Below are 26,221 nucleotides of genomic sequence, written 5' to 3' on the forward strand. Positions count from 1 at the left end.
ACCCCGTCTCTACTAAAAATACAAAAAATTAGCTGGGTGTGGTGGTGCACGCCTGTAATCCCAGCTACTTAGTAGGCTGAGGCAGGAGAATCACTTGAACCTGGGAGGCGGAGGTTGCAGTGAGCAGAGATCACGCTACCCACCGCACTCCAGCCTGGGCAACAGAGTAAGACTCCATCTCCAAAAAAAAGGAAAAAGAAAAATATCCTAAATGTCTAGACAGTGACTATTCCTTCAATTCCCTACAAAATCAGGCAGTTGGTACCCCTTTGTCTACGAGCTCCCATTCAACAAGGCGTCCCCATTCCCCTTCACTCCGGAGCCCCCTGGAGGCAGGGGAGCGCCATGACTTAAGACGCACTCCAGGCCGCTCCTTGGTTTCCTCTCTGCAGGACTGCCCAAGAAGTTCGTGGACATCTTTCAGCAGACTCCTCTGGGCAGGTTTCTTGCCCAGCTCCATGGAGAGCCGCAGCAGGAACTTCTTCAGTGTTACTTGAAGGATTTCATTCTCTTGACCATGCGTGTGTCAACGGAGGAGGAATTAAAGGTAGATGTTTAGATACTGGCTAAGGGTCAGGTGTAGAGCTTGCATGATGGGGACTGGATGCAGACACGGAGACGTTTCCTCAGCTGCCTGGAGCTGGTGCTGTGAAGTCTGGGAACAGAACGTGGTCAGCGAAGGGTGCCGGTGGGTGAAGGGGTCGCCCAGTCTCCTCTCAATATTCAGTGCTACACCCTCAGCCCACCGCCCAGGGGCTCCTAAAACACGGAGCTTTCTGCGAACATGAGAAGACCTCCAATTTCCTTGACATAGCTTCTTTTTAAATGTTAAGTTTCTCTTGAAAAAAATTAAAGTAAATACGTAACTAACCCTACAGGGTAAGAATAAATAAGTGAAATTCAATAGAAAGTCATACTTTTGACTACCTAAAAATTTTAAACTTCAGTACATAAAAAAGGAGAGTGACAAATTTAAGAACATCCTTACAGCCAATATGACTAGAGGTTAATATTCTTAGGAATCAATAAGAAAATACCCTGAGTTTTAAAAAATGGGTAAACGTTATAAAACAACAATTTTATAATCTCATTAAGCATATCAACATCCAGGAAACATTTGAAAAATTGCTTAGCCTTACTATTAATAGCAAATCAACACAACAGTTTTTAGATATCATGTTTATGTATTCATTTTGCAAAGCTGATTTTTAAAAACAACAGCCACCGGCCAGTGCTGCAAAGAAATAGCCAGGCCACGCAGCTGACTGTAGCGTGCACAGTGGGCGCCCTGCAGGGCTACGTGGCAGAACAGTCGAGCACCTTATCCAATCTGAACTGCTGACTCTATCCTGAGGAAACTACTGGAGACGTGGACAAATATTTGGTTCACAGGGATGTCCTTTTCAGCTTTGCTTCGAAAAATAAGAAATAATTTAATTGTCCGGAAATACAGGATGGGCAAATTAAAGTATGGCCGTATGACGGGTTATTGAGCAGCCATTAAAACCATGTTTTTCAAGTATACCCAGTCATAGGGAAAGTTCATGATGTCATGTTCAGTGGCAAAAAGTCCGGACGACACGGTGACCTTAACGTGGGAGGAGAGGCAGATAGAAAACTGGACAGAAGCAAATGGGACAGAATAGCACACATGGTTTCTAATTTCCTCTTTTATGGTTTTCCAATAGTTCGGATTTCCCACGGGGAAAACATACCATTTTTGTAATTTAAAAATATATTCTAAAAGCTTTTTTGAATCCCAGTTTCTGCAGATGGCTCTGTGGTCCTGCACTAGGAAACTGAAAGCAGCGTCAGAAGCGCCCGAGGAAGAGGTTTCCTTACCGTGGGTGCACCTTGCCTACCAGCGTTTCAGAAGCCATCTGCAGAACTTTTCCAGAATCCTGACCATCTACCCTCAGGTTCTCCACAGCCTGATGGAAGCCCGTTGGAACCATGAGCTGGCTGGATGTGAGATGGTATGGCCCTCCTCCGCCTGCCCTGAGCAAGCCTTGTGGTGCTTCCAACTCCACTCTGGGAATGGAGAGCTTCTGGGGCTGTGTTCCAAGTGGGAGATTTCTTCACAAGGCACATACCTTAGCTGAATTCAGAGATGTTAAGAACACATCTCGCTGACGCTTCTCACATCCTAGACAATGAAAGTTTAGGTCGCAAGCCTGGGACACAAGTATACATGCAGCTAACAGCCGGGGCCTCTGGTGGGCCGGTGGGAGGGGCACCGCTCAGCCACGCCCTGCTGTCCGTCTCCCCAGACCCTGGACGCGTTTGCCGCAATGGCCTGCACGGAGATGCTGACAAGAAACACCCTGAAGCCCAGTCCCCAGGCGTGGCTACAGTTGGTGAAGAATCTTTCCATGCCGCTGGAGCTCATCTGCTCCGATGAGCACGTGCAAGGCAGCGGGAGCCTGGCCCAGGCTGTCATCAGGGAAGTCAGGTGAGACCCAGGAGCCCTCACCCACTGCTTCATCTGGCGCGCGCTCACCAGGAGCCTGCCAAGTGCCAGGCATGTCCATGAGAAGACGGGCAGGCGCTCCTGCCATGGGAGGGGCTCCGTCCTCACCCGCTCACTCCGCATTTGCCGAACCCTTGGTGAGTGCCAGGCGTCTCATTAGGGTGCTGGAGACACGAGAGGCGGCTGTGCATTCAGGGAGCGCACTGTGTACTGGGGCTGTAGAAAGGCAGACGGGCTATTGTGATGCCGTGTGAGAAATGCTGTGGTAGAAAGGACACCCCGGGCGGGCAGGCACACAGAGCACGACAGGCCCTCAGGGCCAGAGTCCACTTCCCTAAGGAGACAGTTCCTGTGCGGGGCCGTCGAGGTGAGGTGGGACTTGACAGGCGCAGGATCATGCAGTGAGCGGGTTGTGGTGGTACCCCGTGCAGAGGCATCACAGTGGGACACCGAGTCCCAGCTAAGCCGAGCGTCTGAGGGCGAGAGCTGGGGGCGGGCCAGGATGTGTGTCACATAGGGCTTGCTTGTAATCCCAGCCGCTGGGCCTGGACCCCGGGTCCCGCATCTCTTCTCCCGTCTCCCTCCTCGTTTCACCCTTGGGTTCCTTGGTGGGAGCCGAGTGAGTGAGTGAGCGGCGCCCTCTTTTGACAGAGCCCAGTGGAGTCGGATTTTCTCCACCGCACTCTTTGTGGAGCATGTGCTCCTAGGAACCGAGAGCCATGTCCCCGAGTTACAGGGGCTGGTGACCGAGCACGTCTTCTTACTAGACAAGGTGAGTACTTGGGCTGGCCTCAGCACATGCACGGATCCACCCTTTTCCGAAAGGAAGAACAGCACTGACACTGATCTGCGGCTGGGAGACGCTCTTTTGGCTCTGACCGTTTTGTCTAGACATGCAAAGGAAGGTGATTTCATCACTAGGCCATTACATTTTCCATGTTTAATTGTTTAATTATTTACCCTCTGCTGATTGCTAAGTCAGAGCATATCATTTAGAAGTGATTCCAGGAACTGTGTGCAGAAAGGGGCTGACGCAGGGAACATGCTTGTGAAACCTTCGGGAGGGATTACCTGGCCTTTGGAGTGACCCCAGAACAGACCACTAGCCTGGCCATCTGTGGAAGCTGTTACCATTTTCATAGTCATGGAGACAAGGATGTCAGAGAATGCCACTGGGGTTTGGGGTCTTCAAAACAGTGCTGTCAACAGAACCAAGGAACAGGAAGCCACCATGCCTGTCACTCAACACCCTTCATAAAGCTACTAATGTGGGGTGGTCTGCAGAAAAAAAACCTGTGACCCTATAGTGATGCACCTCTGTGGCCACGCAGTGGTGTCCAGCAACAATGGCCACTCAGCCAAACACAGCCTCAGCCTCTGCCTCACCCGCACCCGTGACCTTCACGTGAGCACATCCAGAGCCCTCACTGCCAGGGGGTCTGGAAGAGGCAGCGCTGGCTGTCCGACCTTTGGAGCACAGGAAGGTTTACTAAAAGGCGGCCAGCATGGATGCTGGATGTGTTGACTCTGACCTATCAAAACATCAGCGGCTTAGACACAGTATCAGCTGATTTCCCACCCAGGATGGGTATGAGCAGCCCAAGGCTAAGGTACCAGCTCCCCGGAGGCTGGCACGGAGTCAGGTGCCCACGCTCCTTCTGTCTTGTCCCTTCGTTGTCCCTAATGTTCAGCTTCCACCCCGTGGCCTGGCGTCACAGCCTGTGGGACAGAAAGCAGGGGAGGTGGAGGACAGGCCGTTTTCCTTAAGAGCCCAATCCCGGACACGCACACGCCACACCAGCTCGTGTCTCGTGGTCCTAAACTTAGGCACTCGGCCTTATCTGGTTGCAAGAAACTGAGGAGTTTTTCGTGGCGTGGTCATGTGCCAGGTGGAACTTGAGTTCTTCTGCTGAAGGAAAAGGCGGAGAGAGGATAGTAGGACACAGCCGGTGCCCCCCTTCCGCCCTTTTCCCCACACCCACACAGCTGGCAGCCTCTCCAAGTCTCATCACGTCTCGGAGCTCTGGGAGATGCACAGGGCTTTCAGCCAGGTCCAGCGTGGGTCATAAGGGCCAGGTGCCCATAAACCCAAAGGTAAAGGAGCTGGCCCCTGCCTGCTCACATGCTCACAGGATTTGGGAGGTTAGGAACGTGGGGAGCTTTTTTTTTGGCGATAAAATGGCCTCAGAAACTTACTGGGTTTCTGGTTTATTTCCTTCCAGTCAGATCTCTGTGCAGGTAACCACAGCCAAAGACCTTACCTCGTTAGTTTTCATGCTGGAAGCCTGACTTGTATCCCTACCCAGCCCCCACTGAAGGGCAGCCCCTTGGGACCATTTGAAACAAGAGGCTTGGGGGAAAGCCCTGCCTTTCGCCGTGAGGCTGGCTCCCTCAGCCGGGCGGGAAGTTGTTGATGGAACTGCTGCAGGATGGCACGGGTAGGACTGCGGGCATGGCTGGCTTTTAGTTCTTTTGGATATATACCTTGAAGGGGAATTCCTGGATCATTTGATAACTCTGTTTAACTTTATGCAGAAGCACTGTATTGTTTTCCACGGGGGCTGCAGCATCTTTCTTACATCCCCACCAGCCAGGCACCAGGGTCTGAATTTCTCCACATCATGGGCAACACCTGTTACTATCTGATTTTTTTCATAATGGCCACCGTGATAATTCATTGTGGTTTTTATTTGCATTTCTCTAATGACTAGTTATGATGAGCATCCTTCATGTGCTTGTTGGGCATTTGCTGTCTTCTCTGGAGAAATGTCCATTCAAGTCCTTTGCCCATTTTTGAATTGGGTTGTTGATTAACAAAGTTATTAGGATATTAAAAATACACACATCACTTCCAAGTAAGATTAATCCCAGCAATTCAAGGATGGCTCAAAATAAAAAAAAAAAATTCTGTAAATGTCATCAGTTATATAAATTAAAAGATAAACTCTATATGATCATTTCAAAATGTAGAGAGAAAGCATTTGATAAAATTATTTGGAAAGAAATACCCTTGTCAAACTTGGAACAGAAAGGAACTCTCCTTGAGCTCACAATGCCCAAGGTAGACATAATATTAAGATGTCTATACCAACATCATGCCTGCCCATCAAATTCCATTAGTACAGCCATTAAACTATCTTGTACAGTGATGATGTGTATTGCCTAAAAACCAGTGTTTCCACTTCTAACTATATCCTAGAGAAACTTCTCATTTGCTCTCAGACATATGCAAGAATGTTGAATACAGGACTGTCAGGAATTGCAAAAAACCTAAATGCCCATTAACCAGCAGACAGGTAACTGGTGTCTTTATCAGTGGGTACAGGAGTGATCTGGACCTAAGGTATCATGAAGAGAATGAGTTGCAGAAGCCTTTATACAGTGTGGTATCATTGATATCAAGTTTTAAAACATTCAAAATAATAACTCCATGTTCAGATATGCTTACAGCTATCCTAAAAGCAGACATTTAGAAATATAGTTATCTCTGGGGAGGGACGGAGGGATGTGAAGTTGTAACTGTATGCATAATGTTTTGTTTCTCTAAAAAATGATCTATCCCAGCAGCTTGGGAGGCTGAAAGAAAATTTTAAAAAATTTAAAAATTTTAAAAAATGATCTAAAGCAAATATTCCATAAATGCTGAGATTTCTTAAAGCTTGGTGGGGGGTATACAGATGGTCATTATTATTACTTAAAGTTTGAAATATCTTAGTGAGAGCAGAGGAGACCTTAAAAGAAAAAGAAGAGGGAAAATCGTAACTTGAGAATGTAGTCCCCTGACAAGCAGCATAATCACAAAACGAGCATTCAGAGTTCAAGCGTTAAACACAGGATCACAAAGGCCTCGCACCCCACACCCCACACACACGGCGCAGCCTTGGCCCTGAATGTGGTGCTCCCTCTGTCGCCCAGCCTGGCCGCCCTCAGCCCTCCCCCCTGCTAATGACTCCTGTCCCCGCCTTTCTTCAGTGTCTTCGAGAGAACTCTGACGTGAAGACGCACGGGCCTTTTGAGGCCGTGATGCGCACTCTCTGTGAATGCAAGGAGATAGCCAGCAAGACCCTCAGCAGGTGAGACCTTAGGTTTGGATCCGTGAAGGCGAGAATTCTGAACCTCTCCTGGTTTTCACTTCTTCTGGCCAGTTTCTCTGCTTCAGAACTGATTGCCCTTCTTGGATTCTAGGTTTGGGGTTCGGCCGTGCCCCATCTGCCTGGGAGATGCAAAGGACCCCGTCTGTCTGCCCTGCGACCACGTGCACTGCCTGCACTGCCTCAGGGCCTGGTTTGCCTCAGAGCAGATGATATGCCCCTACTGTTTAACTGCCTTGCCAGACGAATTCTCTCCAGCTGTTTCCCAAGCGCACAGGTACAACACCCTTTCTCTCAAGAAAGCATCCTTTTTTTCATTTTCCTTTTTTGGCAAACACAATATTCAGAAATATAAACTCTATTAACCTTCATTTGGTAGAAAACCTGACCTCAGAGAACTATCATAAGAGACGCCACTTACGTACTTTCATAAATATCTGGTATCTCAAGATTATTCTCTCCCCAAGACATACACATACAGATTTCAGAGACAACAAATTCAGAGGAACTAAGCCAGAAAGTCTTAGCAAAGGTCCTCACCAGAGGCCCAAGGAATGTAGACGCCACTGTTTTTTTTTGTTTTTTTTTTGAGACAGAGTTTCACTCTGTTGCCCAGGCTGGAGTACAGTGGCACGATCTCAGCTCACTGCAACCTTCACCTCCTGGGTTCAGGCAATTCTCCTGCCTCAGCCTCCCAAGTAGCTGGGATTACAGGCATGCACCACCATGCCCGGCTAATTTTTGTATTTTTAGTAGAGACAGGGTTTCACCATGTTGGCCAGGCTGGTCTCGAACTCCTGACCTCAGGTGATCCACCTGCCTTGGCCTCCCAAAGTGCTGGGATTACAGGCATGAGTGACCACACCTGGCCGACGCCACTGGTTTTAATGCGTCAGTATCATTCACAGTCACTGACCTGAGGATCAACCCACTTTTGTCTAGCTTTTTGGAGCTGGTTAAAAGCAGCTCTGGCTCTCTGGACTCAGCAGGCCTCAGCCCGGCTCTGTGAGTGGTTGGTTTTCTTTCCTTCCCCTTCCCCCCTTCTCAGGCCTCCTAAAAGTGGGGCACCAGGCAAGCCCAGTGGATGGGTTCTTTGACATACTTTGGGATATTGAAGGGTATTGTTGCCTGGTCCAAATGATCAAAGTGTTTCTAGAAAGGGATGCATGTAAATATCATCTGCTGAGGTTTCGAAGATAAGCTCTAATGGGTGAGAGGAGTGACTTGAATCTTTCAATTTAAAAGTAAAATGCCAGCCAGGCATGGTGGCTCACGCCTGTAATCCCAACACTCTGGGAGGCCGAGGTGTGTGGATCACCTGAGGTCAGCAGTTCGAAACCAGCCTGGCCAACACGGTGAAACCCCATCTCTACTAAAAATACAAAATTAGCCAGGCGTGATGGTGCGTGCCTGTAATCCCAGCTACTTGCGAGGCTGAGGCAGGAGGATCACTTGAACCTGGGAGGTGGAGGTTGCAGTGAGCGGAGATCGCGCCACTGTACTCCAGCCTGGGCAACAAGAGTGAAACTCCGTCTCAAAAAAAAAAAAAAAGTGAAATGCTGTGCAAATCTCAAGTCATTCTGTAAGGAGGCATTTGGGAAACACCATCCACCTGTCTTCTGTTTCTCGTGTTCTAAGGGAAGCCATTGAAAAGCATGCCCGCTTCCGGCAGATGTGCAACAGTTTCTTCGTAGACCTGGTGTCCACCATTTGCTTCAAGGACAACGCTCCGCCTGAGAAGGAAGTGATTGAGAGCCTGCTCTCTCTCCTCTTCGTCCAAAAGGAGCGCTTAAGAGATGCTCCCCAGAGTAGGTTGCTTTCTTCCTGTAAACCTAGCCCCTCATTTCTTCATCTCGCTTCTGCATGTCTCATGCAGTGAGCTGCCTTTTTCTTTCTGGTTTAAGGACACCGTGAACACACAAAATCTCTCTCTCCATTCAATGATGTTGTGGATAAGACTCCTGTCATCCGCTCAGTGATACTGAAACTGCTTTTGAAGTACAGGTAAGAACAACATGGAGACTTGCTTCTGGAAAGCCCTGGCTTTTTCTCTTCATCGCAGCGTTTTGTTACCAAGTCTTCTTGTCGTGACTAGTAGCTAGTACATGATCTTGGGGAGCTTTTTCGGTGAGACACAGCCTGGTTACTTGTACTGGTTGTGTATTCTGACATTTTCACATATAGGCACATGAGTTTAGTATTCCCACAAGCACACGCATCTAGCAAGAAGCCAACAGTGCCGTGAAGGGACCACAGTGGCGTGAGGGACACGGAACTCAAGAGGCCAGAATCTGTGGTGCTGAGCCTGGTTCCACAGCGGCCCAACTTTCTGATTTTTCAGATGGTAGCTTAGAATCCTGCTCACCCTGAATGTCCTAGATGTCTCCTAAGTTTCTATTCCCCTGAACATGGGCTCTGTTTCCTTGGAAAGGATGTTGACATCCAAGAATAGTATCACCTGTGGTACTTGTATGGATCTAATATTGCAGTTCTCAAAGTGTTGGTATGGACTCTTGGGTGTGAGGTAGGTCTCTGAGGTTAAAACTATTTTAAAAATTAGATTACTAAGATAAATTTGCCCTTTTTTAAAAAACATGTTGATACTTACAATGATGTTACAAAAAGTGGTGATGAGTTAAACTGCTGGCCCCTCACGTGAAGACACGGTAGCTGGAGGTATTGTTTTCTTCACCGCCATGCACACGTGGTTTTCTTCATGCCAGTTTCATTTTAGTTTTACTAAATCTTGACTCTTGAGGATTTGACTTTTCAACATTTTGTGGAAATGGGAAGCACACACAAAACACTCCCACTACACACCGGAGTAGACAGTTGCCTCACAGAAAAATCACTCATGACAAGCCCTGGGTTATCAGCCGGCTGCTGTGTTCATGGACCGCCACTCGTGCTGGGAGGAAGGATGCACATGATACAGGTGTCCAGGGCTGGGCAGGCCTCTCCTGGAAATCAGCAAAGCGAGCCTGCCTCAGCCAAACAACTGACAATGTTGGTTGGTGATGATAACATTCAAGCTTTTAAGCTGAAATTAAAATTTTGAAAAGCTTATATTCTCCACTATGAGCTTGTGAGCTTTCGAATACTTAAAGACATTTTGGGGCAATTTGTGGTGATATTAATGAATATGGATTTTTTTTTTAAATGTAGAATACAAATGTGTCAACCTTTACAAGACCTGCACAGCCCAGTGAACCAATATTTTCCAAATGACCAATGCCTGATGTCACGAAATCATGTGGGTCAAAAAAGAAAAAAATCTATTTAAAGTATGGGCAGACCTTTTTGATTTTAACATAATTGACTGAAAAATGCATTGATACAGTTTCAGGCTCCACATTGCAACTAACCTCTAGACATGACCATTTATCCCTGTGGGCACAGCATTAAGGAATAATAGCCACAATCAGCTGCAAAAACTATTAAAATGTTCCTTGCTATTCCGAGTATATGAGGACAGATTTTCTTCATGTTCTCCCATACGCTGCAGCGATGGGGAGCAGGGCAGGCAGGGCGCTGACTTCCAGGAGCCAGGCCCCAGGGCCAGCACAGGAATGGAAGACCAAGCCACTCTTCTCACGGATTCATGTTTTGGAAAATATTTTAAATGTGATTTAACATGTAATAGCTTTATTGTTATTTTAAATGAATGTATATTTTTGAAACCTTTTGTTTTTAATGTCTCATAATTCCTAATATCATAAATATTGATAATATAACCCACATAAAAGCTCTTCGGGGTTCTCAAGACTATAAAAGGGTCCTGAAACCAAAGTTTGAGGACAGCTGGTCTAAAATGTGAGTTTTATATTCCTCCAGTATTATGCTAAAAGGTTTTCCATAAAATCTTAGAAACCACATATATGTATGTATATGTTTATACACACACACACAGGACAGACGACCGATAGATGCTCTTTTTTTTAGTAAGGTATGTCTCCAGATCTGAGAGAACCAGGAATAATATTTCTCTTTCTGCAGCTTTCATGATGTAAAAGATTATATTCAGGAATATTTGACCCTGTTAAGAAAGAAAGCATTCATAATTGAAGATAAAACTGAACTGTACATGCTCTTCATCAACTGCCTGGAGGTAAGTGAACTCTCTCTTCCCTGAATTTCTTTTGGAAACTATCTGAACCACATGGTTTAAAATTTACAGAATATAATTTTAGTCAGTATAATTAACAAATGCTGTGTTCCGTGCAGAAAAGAAGAAAGGTTTCAAAGACGCGGCTTCTGCCTTCAGCAACGTATATTTTGGCATTTACGTGCATATACATACAAAACAGAATAGCCTAGGAGAACATACCGCCAAAGTTAACAGTGGTTATCATTGAGTGGGGACATTATGGATACTTTTTATCTTCATATTTTTATATCCAAAATTTTTATAATGTAAATAAATTAGATACTTTTTTTTCCTCATAGGTTCACTTTTCCCCTCCTTCTTGTAATTAAAATAAAAAGGAATGTTAGGTTTCCATAAGTCAAGAAATTTACACTGAAACCTACAATAACATTCTTCTATCCTTCCTTCCTTCCTTCTCCACAGTCACACTGGCCACTGTAGAAGCTTGGGGCGTCCATGTTTAAAAAAATAATATCCTTTTCTTTCTTGTTCCTTAGGATTCAATACTTGAGAAGACCAGTGCTTACTCCAGAAATGATGAATTGAACCACCTAGAAGAGGAAGGTCGTTTCCTTAAGGCGTATTCTCCAGCAAGCCGTGGCCGAGAGCCTGCCAACGAGGCCTCGGTTGAATACCTGCAAGAGGTGGCCCGGATCCGCCTCTGCCTCGACAGAGCTGCAGATTTCCTCTCGGAGCCTGAGGGAGGCCCAGGCAAGTCTTCTCTGCCTTGCTTTCCTTTGGGTTTAAAGACTCCGTTATTTAGAAATTCAGGAAGTATGGGAAACTAGTTCTTCGAATAGACTACTACTGGGCTTTTCTACAGCCCCTCTCCCCTGGATGTGTTTCTGTGAATGCCTGTGGGTAGGTCCGATGCCCTCTGGTTGGCCTTGTGTCCTACAATAAATGCCCTAAGTCACCAGCCACTCACCCGCTTTCTCGTTGGCCTCTCAGAGATGGCCAAGGAGAAGCAGTGCTACCTGCAGCAAGTCAAGCAGTTCTGTATCCGGGTGGAGAACGACTGGCACCGGGTGTACCTGGTGCGGAAGCTCAGCAGCCAGCGGGGGATGGAGTTCGTGCAGGGCCTCTCCAAGCCCGGCCGCCCGCACCAGTGGGTGTTTCCCAAGGACGTTGTCAAGCAGCAGGTGAGAAGCGGGGCCCGGCAGCACACAAACATGCACCCCCACAGCCCCATACACCCCAAACCCACACACCACACACCCCCCTACCCTCACACCCTGCCCCCCCAACACCCCACCCCCTCACACCCTCCCCACCACATACCCTCATACCCTCACACCCTCACACCACCCACCAACACACCCCCACACCTCACCCTCACACCCAGGGATGGTGCCACAGCTTCCACGTTCCACCTGCCCTTAGCATCCCCAGAGCCAGGAAGGAAACCTGCGCCTGTCTGTCTGGTCCTTTGTCTCTGTGCTTCAGCTGATTTGCCCCAGCTTGTGATCATGTTTACACTGCCTGCTGTAGGGCCAAGGTGAGGGCACTCACCTCAGAGCTTCTTTAATTAGGCATCACTTCTAATTGAATTTCACTCAAGGAAAGTAGAATATTTTTGTGGACTTTGCTTTCAGCAAATTAAACGTAGTTCAGCTTGCAAGGTGCGACCTTTCTACCTCTGGCAGGCAGAGACAGGCAAGAGCAAGAACTAGGAATAGAAGAATTGCATAAGAGGCTTCAAGGCCAGGCTGGGCACAGTGGCTCACACCTGTAATTCCAGCACTTTGGGAGGCCGAGGCGGGCGGATCACTTGTGGTCAGGAGTTTGTCAAGACCAGCCTGGCCAACATGGTGAAACCTTGTGTCTACTTCAAAGAAAAAAAAAAATTAGCTGGACATGATGGTGGGTGCTTGTAATCCCAGCTAGTCGGGAGGCTGAGGCAGGAGAATCGCTTGAACCCGGGAGGCAGTGGTTGCAGTGAGCCGAGATTGCACCACTGCACTCCAGCCTGGGCGATAGAGCGAGACTCCGTCTCAAAAAAAAAAAAAAAAAGAGGCTTCAAGGCCTCTCAGTGGTCCTTTCCAGATACCCAGAAATTAACAAATTCTTATTGTCCAGGGGATACAAAAATGGTACTAAGAACCCCGGCACTGTTTGACTACCACCTGGGGTTTAGAGTTGACATGACTTGAGCCACCCGGCCTCGGGTGTGGTGCGGTGCGCCGCCAACGGAGGAAGCAAGCACCTCCCCCAGGTAGCGCTGCCGTCGGCAGGCGTTCCCTGCACTTGCACCTCTTCGTCTACTGAGGAGGAAGCTCCCTGCGAAGAGGGCACCAGACTGTCCTGCCTCAGGCCAGGTCGGGGAATCCCAGCTTGGCTGCCTTTAAACCTCGAATGATCGACCACCTGGTTCCTGTACCCGTTCGGACGGTTCTTTGCAAGACATTCCTCCCATTGTTCACCCCCAGCTAATCTCTGTATTCCAGGGGCTGCAGCAGGACCACCCAGGCCAGATGGATAGGTACCTGGTGTACGGCGATGAATACAAGGCTCTCCGTGATGCTGTGGCCAAAGCTGTCCTCGAGTGCAAGCCACTGGGCATTAAGACTGCTCTGAAGGTAGGGTGGGCCCGTGGCTTCTCTCTGATACCAGGTGGCATCCCTTGGAGCCTGCGTGTTCCCTGGTTTATGTCAAATGATGCAGGGTGATGGACCACTGATGCGGCCCATCACGTGACACTGTATTGGAAGTCACGTGCCCACAGCCTCCAGGGCGCACCTGGCTAGTGTGCGTGAACCAGTGGCTGGAACAGGACAGCTACGACAGTTGAGCTGGGTTGACAGATTTGCTGTGTCTTGCTGATCTGCCAAGTCCATCAGCAGCGCCTTTTGATTTATGCCCATTATTTCCTTTGAGACCCTGCTGGAAAACAGTCTAAGAAAGATGCTGACACAACTATTAATAGCAAAATTCATATCTAGATGTATTCATAATTCAGATATGCATGTGTGTTTAATAAAAATACATATGTTGGTGTAGTGTGGGAAGTTAAAAAATATAAAGATGTTTTTAGAATCTAACCTTTAAATTGGTCTGGTCTTGCTTCCTTTTTGAGTCCCTGTGCCAGGAAAAGAGGAAATGGAAAATCCTCTTTCTGCTCAGGAAAAGTTTCTAAGACCAGTGAAGGAGTCAGAAGAACAGATGGTGATTCCGTTGCTTCTGTCATTAAGCTGGCTGCTAAATATGCGTTGAGTTTAATCTGAGAGTATTTCAGGAACTTTGTAGCCCAAAAGTTGCTCGCCAGAAGACTGCCCATGTGGGGCATGACCCCAGGTGTCCAGGCCTGGAAAAGGCTCCTTCCCTTTTGGTGGGTTGAGGGCTGAGGCATGTGAAAAGTTTCTTTTCACATGCAAACTTCGTGGGCCTCTGGCCCTTAGGTAGATCTGGCAGGCGGCGGTGCGGGGCGGGGAGGGGTCTATCCTATAATCCTAGCACTTTGGGAGGCCGAGGCATGCAGATCACAAGGTCAGGAGTTTGAGACCAGCCTGGCAAACATGGTGAAACCCCGTGTCTACTAAAAGAAAAAAAAAAAGAATTAGCCGGATATGGTTGCGTGTGCCTGTAGTCCCAGCTACTCGGGAGGCTGAGTTAGAATCGCTTGAACCCGAGAGGCAGAGGTTGCAGTGAGCCGAGATCATGCCACTGCACTCCAGCCTGGGTGACAGAGCAAGACTCCATCTCAAAAAAAAAGATGTGTTGAGCTTTTAAATTCTTACTTGATACCCTTGATTTTGCAGGCCTGCAAGACCCCCCAAAGCCAGCAGTCAGCCTACTTCCTGTTAACACTGTTTAGAGAAGTGGCTATTTTGTACAGATCCCACAATGCAAGCCTCCACCCCACGCCAGAGGTGAGTAACCGCCTGCAGGGCTGTGTTCAAAGTCTCAGTATTTGGAGGGATTTTATTGAATAGAATGAAAGTTATCAACACAAATCATGTCATAGTTTTTTTATCTAGGATAGAGGTTTTCAACCTTGTTATGTGGAGGAACTATTTTCTGTTTAACCCAAAGCTTGTAGAATTATAATGAAAACTAAAGCCAAGAACATAAGATAATGTTTAACAAAATAGAATATCAAAATTAATGCTTACGTATGTGGATGCTGTTTGTATATGCACAATTCTCTTCTCTGAAAAATTTCCCCCTCAAATGGTGGTGATTTCTCCATATTTACCTTGATATTTGATGTGTATTTGGTGTCAGTGTATGCCTAAGAGCAATTCACACAATATTCTTTGATACATCTTAATGTTAAGTTTTTTTCCTGTCAGCAACGTGAAGCTGTGAGCAAATTCATTGGCGAATGCAAGATCCTTTCACCTCCTGATATCAGCCGTTTTGCAACATCGCTCGTGGACAATTCTCTGCCATTGTTGAGGGCGGGGCCCAGTGACAGCAACCTTGACGGAACGGTGACAGAAATGGCCATTCATGCTGCAGCCGTCCTTCTGTGTGGACAGAATGAACTCTTGGGGCCCCTAAAGAATCTGGCCTTCTCCCCAGCCACCATGGCGGTAAGAGTAGGCCACAATTCCATCGGCCTTGACTGGAACACCCCCCAGAGCTTGTCACTGTAGAGACCGAGCTGCAGCTGTGGGAACTCTTGAGCATCTTTATCTCCTCAGTTCTCTGCCTTTGTGTCACTTGATTCTTGAGCACACAAGATAGTGACAGACTTGCCTTGCCCTTTGTTACTTCACAGGGAGCTGTTCTGTTTTCTTCACAGACAGCTTGAGAAGTCCAGCAGAAGGAAAGCAGAGTTCCCTTTCTTCCTCTAGGCCTCCTGCTGAGCAGCAGCACCCAGGTGACAAGCTCACTTATCTAGAGCTGCCTCTGTTTTCTTGTTTTTCAGCATGCTTTTCTTCCAACCATGCCTGAAGACTTGCTGGCTCAAGCTCGGAGGTGGAAGGGTCTGGAGAGAGTCCACTGGTACAGTAAGTGTTGGGGTCTAGATGACCCCACACTCCTTTGAGCTTCAAAGGGTGTCCAGATGCTATGAAGCATTGGGTTCGACTTGGGGTCCACGTGGTTTATGCCTCAGGGTCCAAAACCACCTGCATTCTACCGGTGGCGTCTGCAGAAGATGAATGGCTTGAAGGAGCTGGCACTCCGCCGGCTAGATGATCCAAACCATTTCATTTCTTTGTCGTGTGGAAAAGGCCCTCTGTGATGCACTTCTGTTCTCTGGAATATGCCATTTTGGGAGAAGGGAGGGACTGGGAACCACATCAGAGACGCATTCAAAGGCCCACCACAAAACAAAGTTTTTGACACAAAGCTCTTCTGAAATATATGAAATATAGAACCGGGAGACTGACTCATATAACCCATGACATGTAAATTTTGCTGTTGCCTGAGTAAATATTTTTAAACTAGTTTTTAAAGTTGTTATAAAATATGCTCATGACAAAAAAAAAAATCAAAGAAAATAGGAAGGTCTAGAATCCTGTCCACCTTGCCTCCAAAAGTACCCCTGGTATGGGCCTATATTCTAATTGCTCTTTACTTGATAAAATAAAATTAGACTCAGACATTTTTCACTGACAACATACATTTATTAAGCTTCAGGCAGGTGTCATGTAACTTAACAAATTAGCGTGGGATGCTCTGGACAGTCATTCTCATATTGTGGTCAGGGCCAGAGAGTAGAGAGTTAGCTTTCCCTTTTCAATGTGGGTCATTGGGTGAAACCTCATTAGCCAATGTGTGTCCTGTTCTCTTCACAGCTTGTCCCAACGGCCATCCTTGCTCCGTGGGAGAGGTGAGTCTTGGTATTTAAGATAGGGTTTGAGGGGTGGCGTGCACTCCTGGGTTGGAGGAGGGGGATCGTGGGTCAGGAGAGTGAGGCTCTCGGCCTTCCAGGAGAGCACAGGCTCACCGAGGACTGCCCAGGGTGCTCTGAGCAGGGCAACGCCAATGGCGCTAAGGGTTTCTAGCCCAGGGCTTCTCAGCCTCAGCACTGTGGACGTGGCTGTGCGGCGCGGGCTGTCCTGTGCACTGCGGGCTGTCTGGCAGTATGCCTGACCTCGAGTCCCTGGCTGCCAGGAGCACCCACTCCTCCCAGTGTGACAGCTAAAACCAGACATTGACAAAGGTCCCCTAGGAAAGAAAATTGCTACTGGTTGGGAACTGCTGCTAGCCATTCTTTCTAGCCACTGCAGCATGGGGTCAGTGAGCCTTGTCTTGATAGAATGGCAAGGTGTTGCCTGGACCACAGGCTGCATTATTAGCCCTCAGAGGTGGTGTGGTCCAGATGCCAAAGGAAAATGCCACGTGTAGGCTGTGTGCCATGGGGGAAGAACTGTTGATTATTCCTCTCTGGATTCCCAAGCATCTAGCCTAGAGCCCTCCATACACAGTATCTGTACTTGCTGAGCAAGAGGCTGGTGGGTTGAGCTGACACGTGGTAGTTAGTTATTAGTATTACTTACTTACTTACTTACTTGGTTGAGATATGTCTGGCTCTCTCACCCAGGCTGGAGTGCAGAGTGACATGATCATAGCTCACTATAAACATTGAACTCCTGGGCTCAAGCGATCCTCCCGCCTCGGCCTCCCAAAGTGTTGCGATTATGAGCCACTGTGCCCAGCCTGATACACGTCATTTAATCATGTATATAAGAGATACGGACGGAGAAAAACTGTTACATACACTTCATTTTTCTGAGCTTCAATCACTTCCTTGTCCATGAAATGAGGACGTTGAAATAGAGTCTATCCAAGAATGCTCCCAGCTCTGAAATTCTGTAACTGGTTTGGTGTGTTATCAGCCGTGACTCTCAGTATATTGTGGCACAATATCTGATTTTGAAAAATGAGCCTTTGGAAGTAGATTATGTGATTAGATTTTTTTAAATAAAAAAGTCCAAGCCAGGTGTGGTAGGTCACACCTGTAATCCCAGCACTTCGGGAGGCTGAGGCAGGTGGATTGCTAGAGCCCAGGAGTTTGAGACTGGCCCGGGCAACATGTTGAAACCCCGTCTCTACAAAAAAACACAAAGCATCAGCAGGGCATGGTGGTGCATGTGTGTGGTCCCAGCTACTTGGGAGGCTAAGGTTAGGAGGATTGCTTGAGCCTGGGGAGGTCAAGGCTGTAGTGAGCCGTGATGGTGCCACTGCACTCCAGCCTGGAGGACAGAGCAAGGCTCTGTCTCATAAAAATTAATATATGAAAAAGTCCAAATGGATATAAGGAAGTCAGTTTGGAAGCTCTTCTAGTATTCTTGGTATTAGATCATGAAGTGCCACAGGCTAGTGTGATAGATGGAGGGATGGAAAAAGTGCTGAATACAAGAAAGGAAGGTTGAATTTTATATATTTGTCTATAAAGTGTCACTCTGGGAATAAAGCTTAAATTGTCTCACTTATTTAAAAAACAGTTCCCGTTTGCCCACGTGCAACATTAGTGAGTACCTACCCTGTTCCCGTGGGTTCTCCACCCACCCGAAACAAGCACACACTGGGACAGACAATCTGAGGGTGCTCACGTCCGCCAGTGATAAGGAGGTGTTCATTTGCATGATGGCATTTGTGCATAAAATGGTACTGCTCCAGAAGTGGTTCTAGTGCCCTGTCTTCACCCTAGTGTGGCAGGCCGATGGAACAGAGCATCTGCATTGACTGCCATGCGCCGATTGGAGGCATTGACCACAAACCTCGGGACGGCTTTCATCTGGTCAAGTATGTGAGTCAGGATTCTATTTCCTAAGTACTCAAACCTTGGGGTGTTGGGCTGTTTTTATTCCAGCTGATAAAGTGATACTCAAGATAGTACTAATTACTCCAGTACATGTGGACCTGTGTCATATTGAATACCAATGCCAAAGTCCCAGGAGTCACACAGCAGGGAGGCATCTGATCTGTTGTTGGCTCCCTGGGCCCTGAAACGCAAAGCAGGCTACCCATTAACAGCTGTTAATATGAATACAGGTGTCTTCCTTTTGGGCCTTGGGTGCACCTTCTGTAGAAATATGCATGACATAAACAGATGATCTAATTCACGAGGACATCTATGTCTGCAGGACCAAAACCTGGGCATCCGTCTGTCTCAGCAGATGCCATCTCACTTGCCAGCAATCTTAGCTTTCTCCATTTTTTATTTTTTGAGAAAAATGAAGGAGACATAGTCTTATGAAATACCAGACTTCAGAATCCAGGTACAAATCCGATCCCACAATCCCATGCTGAGATGAATGTGGTTCTAAACGCTCCTTTCAGAGAGTGAGTGGGACCTGCGTGGGGGCCTCACATTCTGACTGTTCCCTGCAGTCACAGCTTAAAATACTTTCATGTTATCTCCAGAAACTGTCACAGTGTCCTCCATCCTCTAATAGTTTTGCCACTGAGAGCATCGGCCATGCTGCATCTCCTCTCTGCCGGACTTTAGATCCCGGTTTTTCCTTTGGGGAGATGAGAACAATATGGACACCCATGGGATGCCGACTGTCCTCCCAAACTCTAGCTGTTCTTAGCCCAGCCGCTCCTCTCCTGACAAAGACTTCAGTGGAAAAGACGGGTCCAGGCCTGCGTCCTAACACCCTGCCCGGGGATCAGCATCAACACCACACAGCGCAGCCACCTGACGCTGAGAATGCGGTGGGGTCTGGTCCGCCGGAAAGGCGAGTCTGTCATGAGAGAGACTCTTAGGAACATGGTCCAGGCTTTGTGGAACAGCAAGTACTCTTCACATAACTCTCTTCTCAGCCGTAAGCCTCACTCCAAGTGCTGAGAATGTACAGCGCGCCAAAGCGGCCAGCCTCAGCCTCTGTCTTGTGTTCTCTCGTTCTTTCCAGAGACAAGGCAGACAGAACGCAGACCGGCCATGTGCTGGGCAACCCGCAGCGGAGAGACGTGGTGACATGTGACCGAGGGCTGCCCCCAGTGGTCTTCCTCCTTATCCGGCTACTCACTCACTTGGCTCTGCTTCTGGGAGCTTCCCAGAGTCCCCAGGTATAACCCAGTGCTGCCAAACAATGTGCTCAGTGAAGAACCTGCTTTCGCTTCTTCCCAGGGAGTCCTTTTGTCTCGAGTCCTAGCTGCCATCTATGCGTTTTGGAGATAATTAGTCTACAAAGTAATATCCAAGTTATACATCTTCATGTTTCCCCCTGTGGCATATGATGGTATGGGGGGAACTACTCCCCAGATTATACAGAATCCACTTCAAATTAACACTCTGTGTCTTTGGTCCACATCTGGGAGTAGAGAGGCTGACATCTTCATTATTTTACCTGTGTCTTCATTGTAGCTAGGGAAGAAAGAGCACACTGCATAACCAAGATGGCCAACGGTACAATCTGAAAATTCTTTATCTCACTGTAACAACAGAAAAGCCAGCAGCCGGTCCGCTTGCTAGCCTTCCTTTCACCTGGATCACTCTGCCGTTTTCATCTTAGAAACCGCCTTCCGCCTCTATGCTGGTGCTCCACTCCCAATGGCCTCTACCAGGCTCACCATCTTCTCTACAAACCAGATCCCTGCTGAACGCTCTGTTCCGTTGCCCCCACAGGCTCTGATAAACATCATTAAGCCTCCTGCGAGGGATCCAAAAGGCTTTCTGCAGCAGCACATCCTGAAGGACCTGGAGCAGTTGGCCAAGATGCTGGGACACAGTGCCGACGAGACCATCGGCGTGGTCCACCTCGTCCTGCGCAGGCTTCTCCAAGAGCAGCACCAGCTCTCTAGCAGAAGTGAGGAAAGGGGCAAGGGCTGGGCGGGGATCACACAGCACAACGGCAGCGCAAGCAGGCTCGCTGTCTTGTGGGCCACCCCACACACAGCCAGTCTGAGCTCTGTCTGTGCTGTTGCTGGAAAGAATGAGAGAACACACAGAGAGAAAACCGTGTCTAGGGAAGGCGATGCCTGGGGCTGGAAAAAGGAAGCACTCTGCTTGCCCAGAGGCTGGAAGGAGCTGCTCTGTTCCCTCCATTCACCCCTGCCTGGCTAAGACCTGCGGTATTCGGGAGCATCTGCACACAAGTGTTCAGTGTGCATATATGGGAAGTCTTCAGTTCCGAAGTCAGCCCCATAGGTCATTCCCCTACCATGCTGGGAGCACGTGTCGTCCACACAGAGCGTGCATGTCAAAGGATCAATCACCATCACAGTTGTGTGCTGATTTATTAAATGTTTATATCTGCACAGTTATGTTAAAAAAAAAAAGCTATAAAATATTGTATTCACTGAGCTAACTTTCTATTTTAAAAATTTAAATCCATACAGAAAGAAAAGGTCTGTAAGACAACTTAGTAAAATGGTTATATGGTTATCTGTGAGTGGTGGAATTAAGAGTGATTTTCTTTTGCTAATCTGCAAAAATCACAATGACCATTGTGAGGACAATGTTAATTTAAAATAATAACAATAATAGCAAGAAGAAGTCCTGCCCCATGACAAGAAAATCTGCTCCCACCTCAGGTACTTCTTTGCCTGAAACTGGCATTCCTATTTATTTTCCATTTTGAACAATCTGATTTTATTTTAAGCCTCTTATTCTGGTGGGATTTCAGCAAAGTGAGCGCACCCAGAGTCACACTGATGAAATGACAGAATCCTGGAAGCAGGTGGACAGTTCCTGCAGCACTCCACATCTGTGTGGTCTGCCTCAGGGTTTGGGTGGCAGCAGCTGAGACGGCTGGCGGTAGCCTGGGCCACTCTTACTATTGAGCTCAAGTTCTGTTCTTTCAGTAATTTTTTTCAAAATGGGTCTAAGATTACAATTATGTAGGATAGAGGACTTTTTAGAGATTGATGTTATCTTCAAAAGGTCATTAAGTTGGTGGTAACAACAGGAACTACTTTAAAATACTTAGATTAATTTAGAAAGCTATTACCTCAAAACGAGTGTTATTTCTATTAAACACTTATTTAGGGTTTATTATACGCAGACTGCTGTGTTCTTTGTGCCTTGGGTAACCTACACATTTGGAGTTTTTTTGTAGGGCTTTTAAATTTTGACACAGAATTGTCAACTAAAGAAATGAGGAACAACTGGGAAAAGGAAATCGCAGCTGTGATTTCTCCTGAACTGGAGGTAAGCAGTAAGTGCTGACAGCTGGGTTGCTCCTCGGTCCAGAAAGGAAGGGTCCCTGCGTCTGCTGAATGCTCCTTGCCTGTTGCCCCTCGTAGCGGTGCCAGCAAGAGCCTTTGACTGAGCCCCAGATTCCAATGCTCCCCACCTCGAGTCACTCCATCCTCCTCCTGTCCCCAAGTGCTCTTCCCTCCTGCAGCTGGTCATGAAGTCAGTCCGAGGAATTCCTGGGAATCCAGCAAGTGCAGGCAGTGTTTTTCTCTCCATTACTTTTTACAGCAGAATGTAATGTACGAGGTAGAGAAATAAACTATCACATATATACCCATTAAAAATGAACTGACAATCATAGATTAATTAATTACTCATCTAGCAGCCAGAATGTTAGTAAGAGAAATATAGGTTTCTGAATCTCATTCTGTTTGGGGAGACATACATCTATAAACAAACAACACTGAAATTAGAAGATCAAAGGGAATACCTGATTACATGCTCAGAGCAGGGGACAAACGCCCTAATATGCAGACACCCACTGGTGGAGTTACTGGGTGTTACAATCTGTTTGTAGCAATACCTCACTTCCAGAATTTTTTTTTCATTTTCTCCATCCAGCATCTAGATAAAACCCTTCCCATCATGAATAATCTCATCAGCCAAGATAAGCGTATCAGCTCTAACCCTGTGGCCAAAATAATATATGGTGACCCAGTGACCTTCCTGCCCCACCTGCCCCGGAAAAGTGTGGTCCATTGCTCTAAGATTTGGAGCTGCAGGAAAAGAATTACAGTTGAGTACCTCCAGCACATTGTGGAACAGAAAAATGGCAAAGAAAGAGTGCCCATCCTCTGGCATTTCCTGCAGAAGGTATGTCTGGCTTACTGTGGCTCCCTCCCTTTTTCGGTGCAGAGTTCCCCAGCAGGCCTGAAGGCCCTGGGCTTTTACGTAGTATAATCATTCTTAACAGACTATTTCAGTGCTTTGATTTTGAATAGGATGTAGCAGAAGACTCAGGGCTAGAGATCTTCATACATATCAAACAGTACAACTGCCAGAAGCGTAAAGTCACAGACGAAATACACACCCACGTTGGGATTAGCAGTGACCTGTGGGGAAGCTGGAGGCCAGGAGAGGACCTCCCCTCATCACTCAGCCAGACAGAAAAGGATGCAGCTCTTTCCCAGCCGCTCTGTTCCTCTCTGTCCACAATGCTGGAGCATGGGCAGATCAAACAAAACTCCTCCCTGTGCCTAAGCATCGAGGCGTACGTGGAAGACGGGAGTGAGTGGGTGTGTGCCGGCGGTGCTGGGGTACTGGGGAGCAGTCAAGTGTACTGGCCACAGCTGTTGGAATTAGAAATATACTTTCCTAACTTTCATCCATTTGCACTTGTCTCAACATTTCTCTCCATGGACTATTATTTGCTGTCTAGCAAGGATGAAGACGATTTGGAAACTTCTGTTGGTCAGTTGAGGAGTATGAGTTCACAATGACAGGAAGGACTTCCTGTCAATACTGTGGCCTCTCTCTGAGATGCAGTTTCACTACGTCGAAGATGCTTAGATCCTAGGTCTTCGGAAGGACACCCAGGAATAAGGCCAGCCCTCGCTGCCTAAGCTCTGGGTCTCTTCTTTCAGCAGCTTCTCTCCGTACCCAGCCAGTTACATGGGCCCAAGGGACAGATTTCCTTCATCAGCCTTTGATGGATGCAGCTGATGCGTCAGCTCCATAGAGGCTGGGCTCCCTCTTCGCCGCCCTCCATTTCTAGCACACTGCACTGTCTGTAGACTTGTGGGAAGAACTTGTGGGAAGAACTTTTCCCGTTTTCAAGCTCCACGCTGCATCACAGGAAATGACACTGATCAGATTAAGCTACAAATACAAGTCTCGCAGCCAGTCTCAAAGTCTGTATCCCCAATAACATTTTTTAGGTAAATAAAAATTGTTACCGGGTGGTCTTCCCTTCTCCAGGAAGCAGAGCTGAGGCTGGTAAAGTTCCTGCCTGAGATTTTGGCCTTGCAAAGGGATCTAGTGAAGCAGTTCCAGAACGTCCAGCAAGTTGAATACAGCTCCATCAGAGGCTTCCTCAGCAAGCACAGCTCAGGTGTGGCTCTGCTCTGACAGGACCAGGACTGTCCCGCATTTGGCGGTTCGAAAGGATCACTGCATAGGGGAACAGGGTGGGGCGGAGGGGAGGAGGCGCTGATGGGTGCTCTATAGCCTAAGCCCTTACCATGCGGTGAAGGGTGCTTGAACCCCAAAAACATATTAGAAGCTTTCACCACAGCTGAAAAGCACCTCCCTCTCTAGCTCCTCAAACTCGGCTCACTCCTTCAAACAGCACCTCAGACATGCTTGTGACTGCACAAAGCAGCAAAGATGGGCTCTCGGCAGAGCATGTAACTAGGGTGGTTTGGCCCTTTCAGGGGGTTGCTATCATACGGTTCTTACCAAGTATTCTGTTCAACAGATGGGTTGAGGCAGCTGCTTCACAACAGGATCACAGTCTTTCTGTCGACATGGAACAAACTGAGGAGATCACTTGAGACGAACGGTTAGCGTCCTGTCCCCCTGTACCACTAAGCATTCCAGGAGAGCCTAGTCTGAAAGCTCTTCTCGTCAGCCTGACTCGGCCCATCCCTGTCAACACCCAGCACTGTTTGTTTGTTTTTGAGATGGAGTCTTGCTCTGTCGCCAGGCTGGAGTGCAGTGGCACCATCTCGGCTCACTGCAACCTCTGCCTCCCGGATTCAAGCAATTCTCCTGCCTCAGCCCCTCGTAGAGACAGGGTTTCACCATGTTGCCCAGGCCGGTCTCAAACTCCCAAGCTCAGGCAATCCACCTGCCTCGGCCTCCCAAAGTGCTAGGATTACAAGCGCGAGCCACTGCGCCCGGCCAGCACTGTTAACGCTTAACTTGTGTCTCTTTTGATGGTGGTGTCTGGATAAGTAAAATAATGTGTCAGGAAAATAAACCCTCAGTACTCTTCAGTCCCTAAATATGGCATCAAAAGGGAGCTGAAAGCATTTGAAACTCTATCAGCATATGAGATGGGGCAGAACCGAGACCTGGCTCCCGGCTGTGTGTGGAGCTGATGGCTTCTGCATCCCTCCTCCCCACGCCTAGATTCTGTGAGGAGTTGGAACTCCTCTCTGCTTAAGCATAACCCTGTCGTTTAAAGGTGAGATCAAGCTACCCAAAAACTACTGCAGCACTGACTTGGATCTGGACACTGAGTTTGAGATCCTCTTGCCACGCCGACAGGGCCTGGGCCTCTGTGCTACCGCTCTCGTCAGCTACTTGATTCGCCTACACAATGAAATTGTCTACGCCGTGGAAAAACTCTCCGAGGAAAACAACAGGTTTGTGCACGAGCCACCAGGAAGTGGTGCCTGCTCAGCCCAGAGTCCCTAAGCCCAGTGGGGCAGACACAAGCAAGCTTCAGCCCCTTCCCTAACAGACACTCACTCCTTCAGCCGCCCCCACCAGCGACCCGCCCCATACTTGGGTAGGGTTTTCCGCTGCTCCAACTGTGAGAAATAGGAGCCCGCTCCCTGCAACGTAGAGCCCTCGGCCCGCATGCCCGGCCTGGACGCTGAGCGCTGTCTTTCTGCCCCTCAGCTATTCCGTGGATGCCGCCGAGGTCACTGACCTGCATGTCATCAGTTATGAAGTGGAGCGGGACCTGACTCCACTGATTCTCTCCAACTGCCAGTACCAGGTGGAGGAAGGCAGAGAGACCGTGCAGGAGTTCGATCTGGAGAAGATTCAGCGGCAGATCGTCAGCCGCTTCCTCCAGGGCAAGCCCCAGCTGAGCCTCAAGGTAGGGCTGACTCTTGCCACTGCTGCTCATTTGGTTGGTGTGTCTGTTGTGAACAAGCAGCCCTTGGTGTGTTTCTCGCGAGAGGGAAGCAGCACCTCACCCTGCAGTCTGGTCTGTATCTCCTCCCTCACACCTGCAGCTCCCGAGGCCACCACGCCACCTGTGTCTCCGGGCCGCAGGGCTCTCCTGAGCCCTCTCCTGCAGGGCCATCTGCACCTCAGTCCCCCAAGGAACTGTTGAGGTCTTTTTTTGAAACAGGGTCTCACTCTGTCACCGAGGCTGCAGGGCAGTGGTGCCTCCACCTCTGGGATCAAGCAATCCTCCCACATCAGCTTCCCAAACAGCTGAGATCACAAGTGTGCACCACCATGCCCAGCTAATTTGCGTATTTTTTGGTAGAGATGGGGCTTCACCACGTTGCCCGGCTGGTCTCGAACTCTTGGGCTCAAGGGATCCACCCACCTAGGCCTCCCAAAGTGCTGGGATTATAGGCGTGAGCCACTGCAGCCAGCTGACTGTTGAGGTCTTGATTCTACCAGTTAATGGCACCACCACCCCCACAGCCCCTCTTCCTTCAGCCTCCATGGGTAACCTGCCAGCAGATGCCATTAGCTGTGCCTTCTGTGTGTCCTCACCTGACTGC

At 48.2% G+C, this 26,221-nt stretch overlaps 1 protein-coding gene across 7 annotated transcripts in view; it reads left to right on the forward strand.

The window, feature by feature from the left end:
- The window catches only part of RNF213 (ring finger protein 213), a 136,064-nt gene that overhangs the window by 102,085 nt on the left and 7,758 nt on the right, over positions 1 to 26,221 (forward strand). For 5 of the 7 annotated variants that reach the window (XM_008956536.5, XM_003831141.6, XM_055101595.2 and 2 more), the window contains 25 exons: positions 393 to 547; positions 1,764 to 1,976; positions 2,271 to 2,452; positions 3,122 to 3,242; positions 6,443 to 6,543; positions 6,656 to 6,838; positions 8,200 to 8,369; positions 8,466 to 8,565; positions 10,558 to 10,669; positions 11,206 to 11,419; positions 11,660 to 11,850; positions 13,156 to 13,287; positions 14,467 to 14,577; positions 15,001 to 15,243; positions 15,582 to 15,663; positions 16,456 to 16,490; positions 18,315 to 18,409; positions 19,522 to 19,678; positions 20,238 to 20,418; positions 21,670 to 21,761; positions 22,371 to 22,622; positions 23,727 to 23,859; positions 24,226 to 24,309; positions 24,937 to 25,117; positions 25,377 to 25,578. In XM_008956536.5, coding sequence (XP_008954784.4) covers positions 393 to 547; positions 1,764 to 1,976; positions 2,271 to 2,452; positions 3,122 to 3,242; positions 6,443 to 6,543; positions 6,656 to 6,838; positions 8,200 to 8,369; positions 8,466 to 8,565; positions 10,558 to 10,669; positions 11,206 to 11,419; positions 11,660 to 11,850; positions 13,156 to 13,287; positions 14,467 to 14,577; positions 15,001 to 15,243; positions 15,582 to 15,663; positions 16,456 to 16,490; positions 18,315 to 18,409; positions 19,522 to 19,678; positions 20,238 to 20,418; positions 21,670 to 21,761; positions 22,371 to 22,622; positions 23,727 to 23,859; positions 24,226 to 24,309; positions 24,937 to 25,117; positions 25,377 to 25,578 — 3,722 coding nt within the window. Of the gene's footprint in view, positions 1 to 392; positions 548 to 1,763; positions 1,977 to 2,270; positions 2,453 to 3,121; positions 3,243 to 6,442; positions 6,544 to 6,655; positions 6,839 to 8,199; positions 8,370 to 8,465; positions 8,566 to 10,557; positions 10,670 to 11,205; positions 11,420 to 11,659; positions 11,851 to 13,155; positions 13,288 to 14,466; positions 14,578 to 15,000; positions 15,244 to 15,581; positions 15,664 to 16,455; positions 16,491 to 18,314; positions 18,414 to 19,521; positions 19,679 to 20,237; positions 20,419 to 21,669; positions 21,762 to 22,370; positions 22,623 to 22,750; positions 23,860 to 24,225; positions 24,310 to 24,936; positions 25,118 to 25,376; positions 25,579 to 26,221 lie in introns of those variants that run through there. The other 2 variants (XM_008956539.5, XM_063599454.1) reach the window with 2 other exon arrangements.

The sequence above is a fragment of the Pan paniscus genome, chromosome 19 (genome assembly GCF_029289425.2).
Source record: "Pan paniscus chromosome 19, NHGRI_mPanPan1-v2.0_pri, whole genome shotgun sequence".
In the NCBI taxonomy this organism is placed as follows: Eukaryota; Metazoa; Chordata; class Mammalia; order Primates; family Hominidae; genus Pan; species Pan paniscus.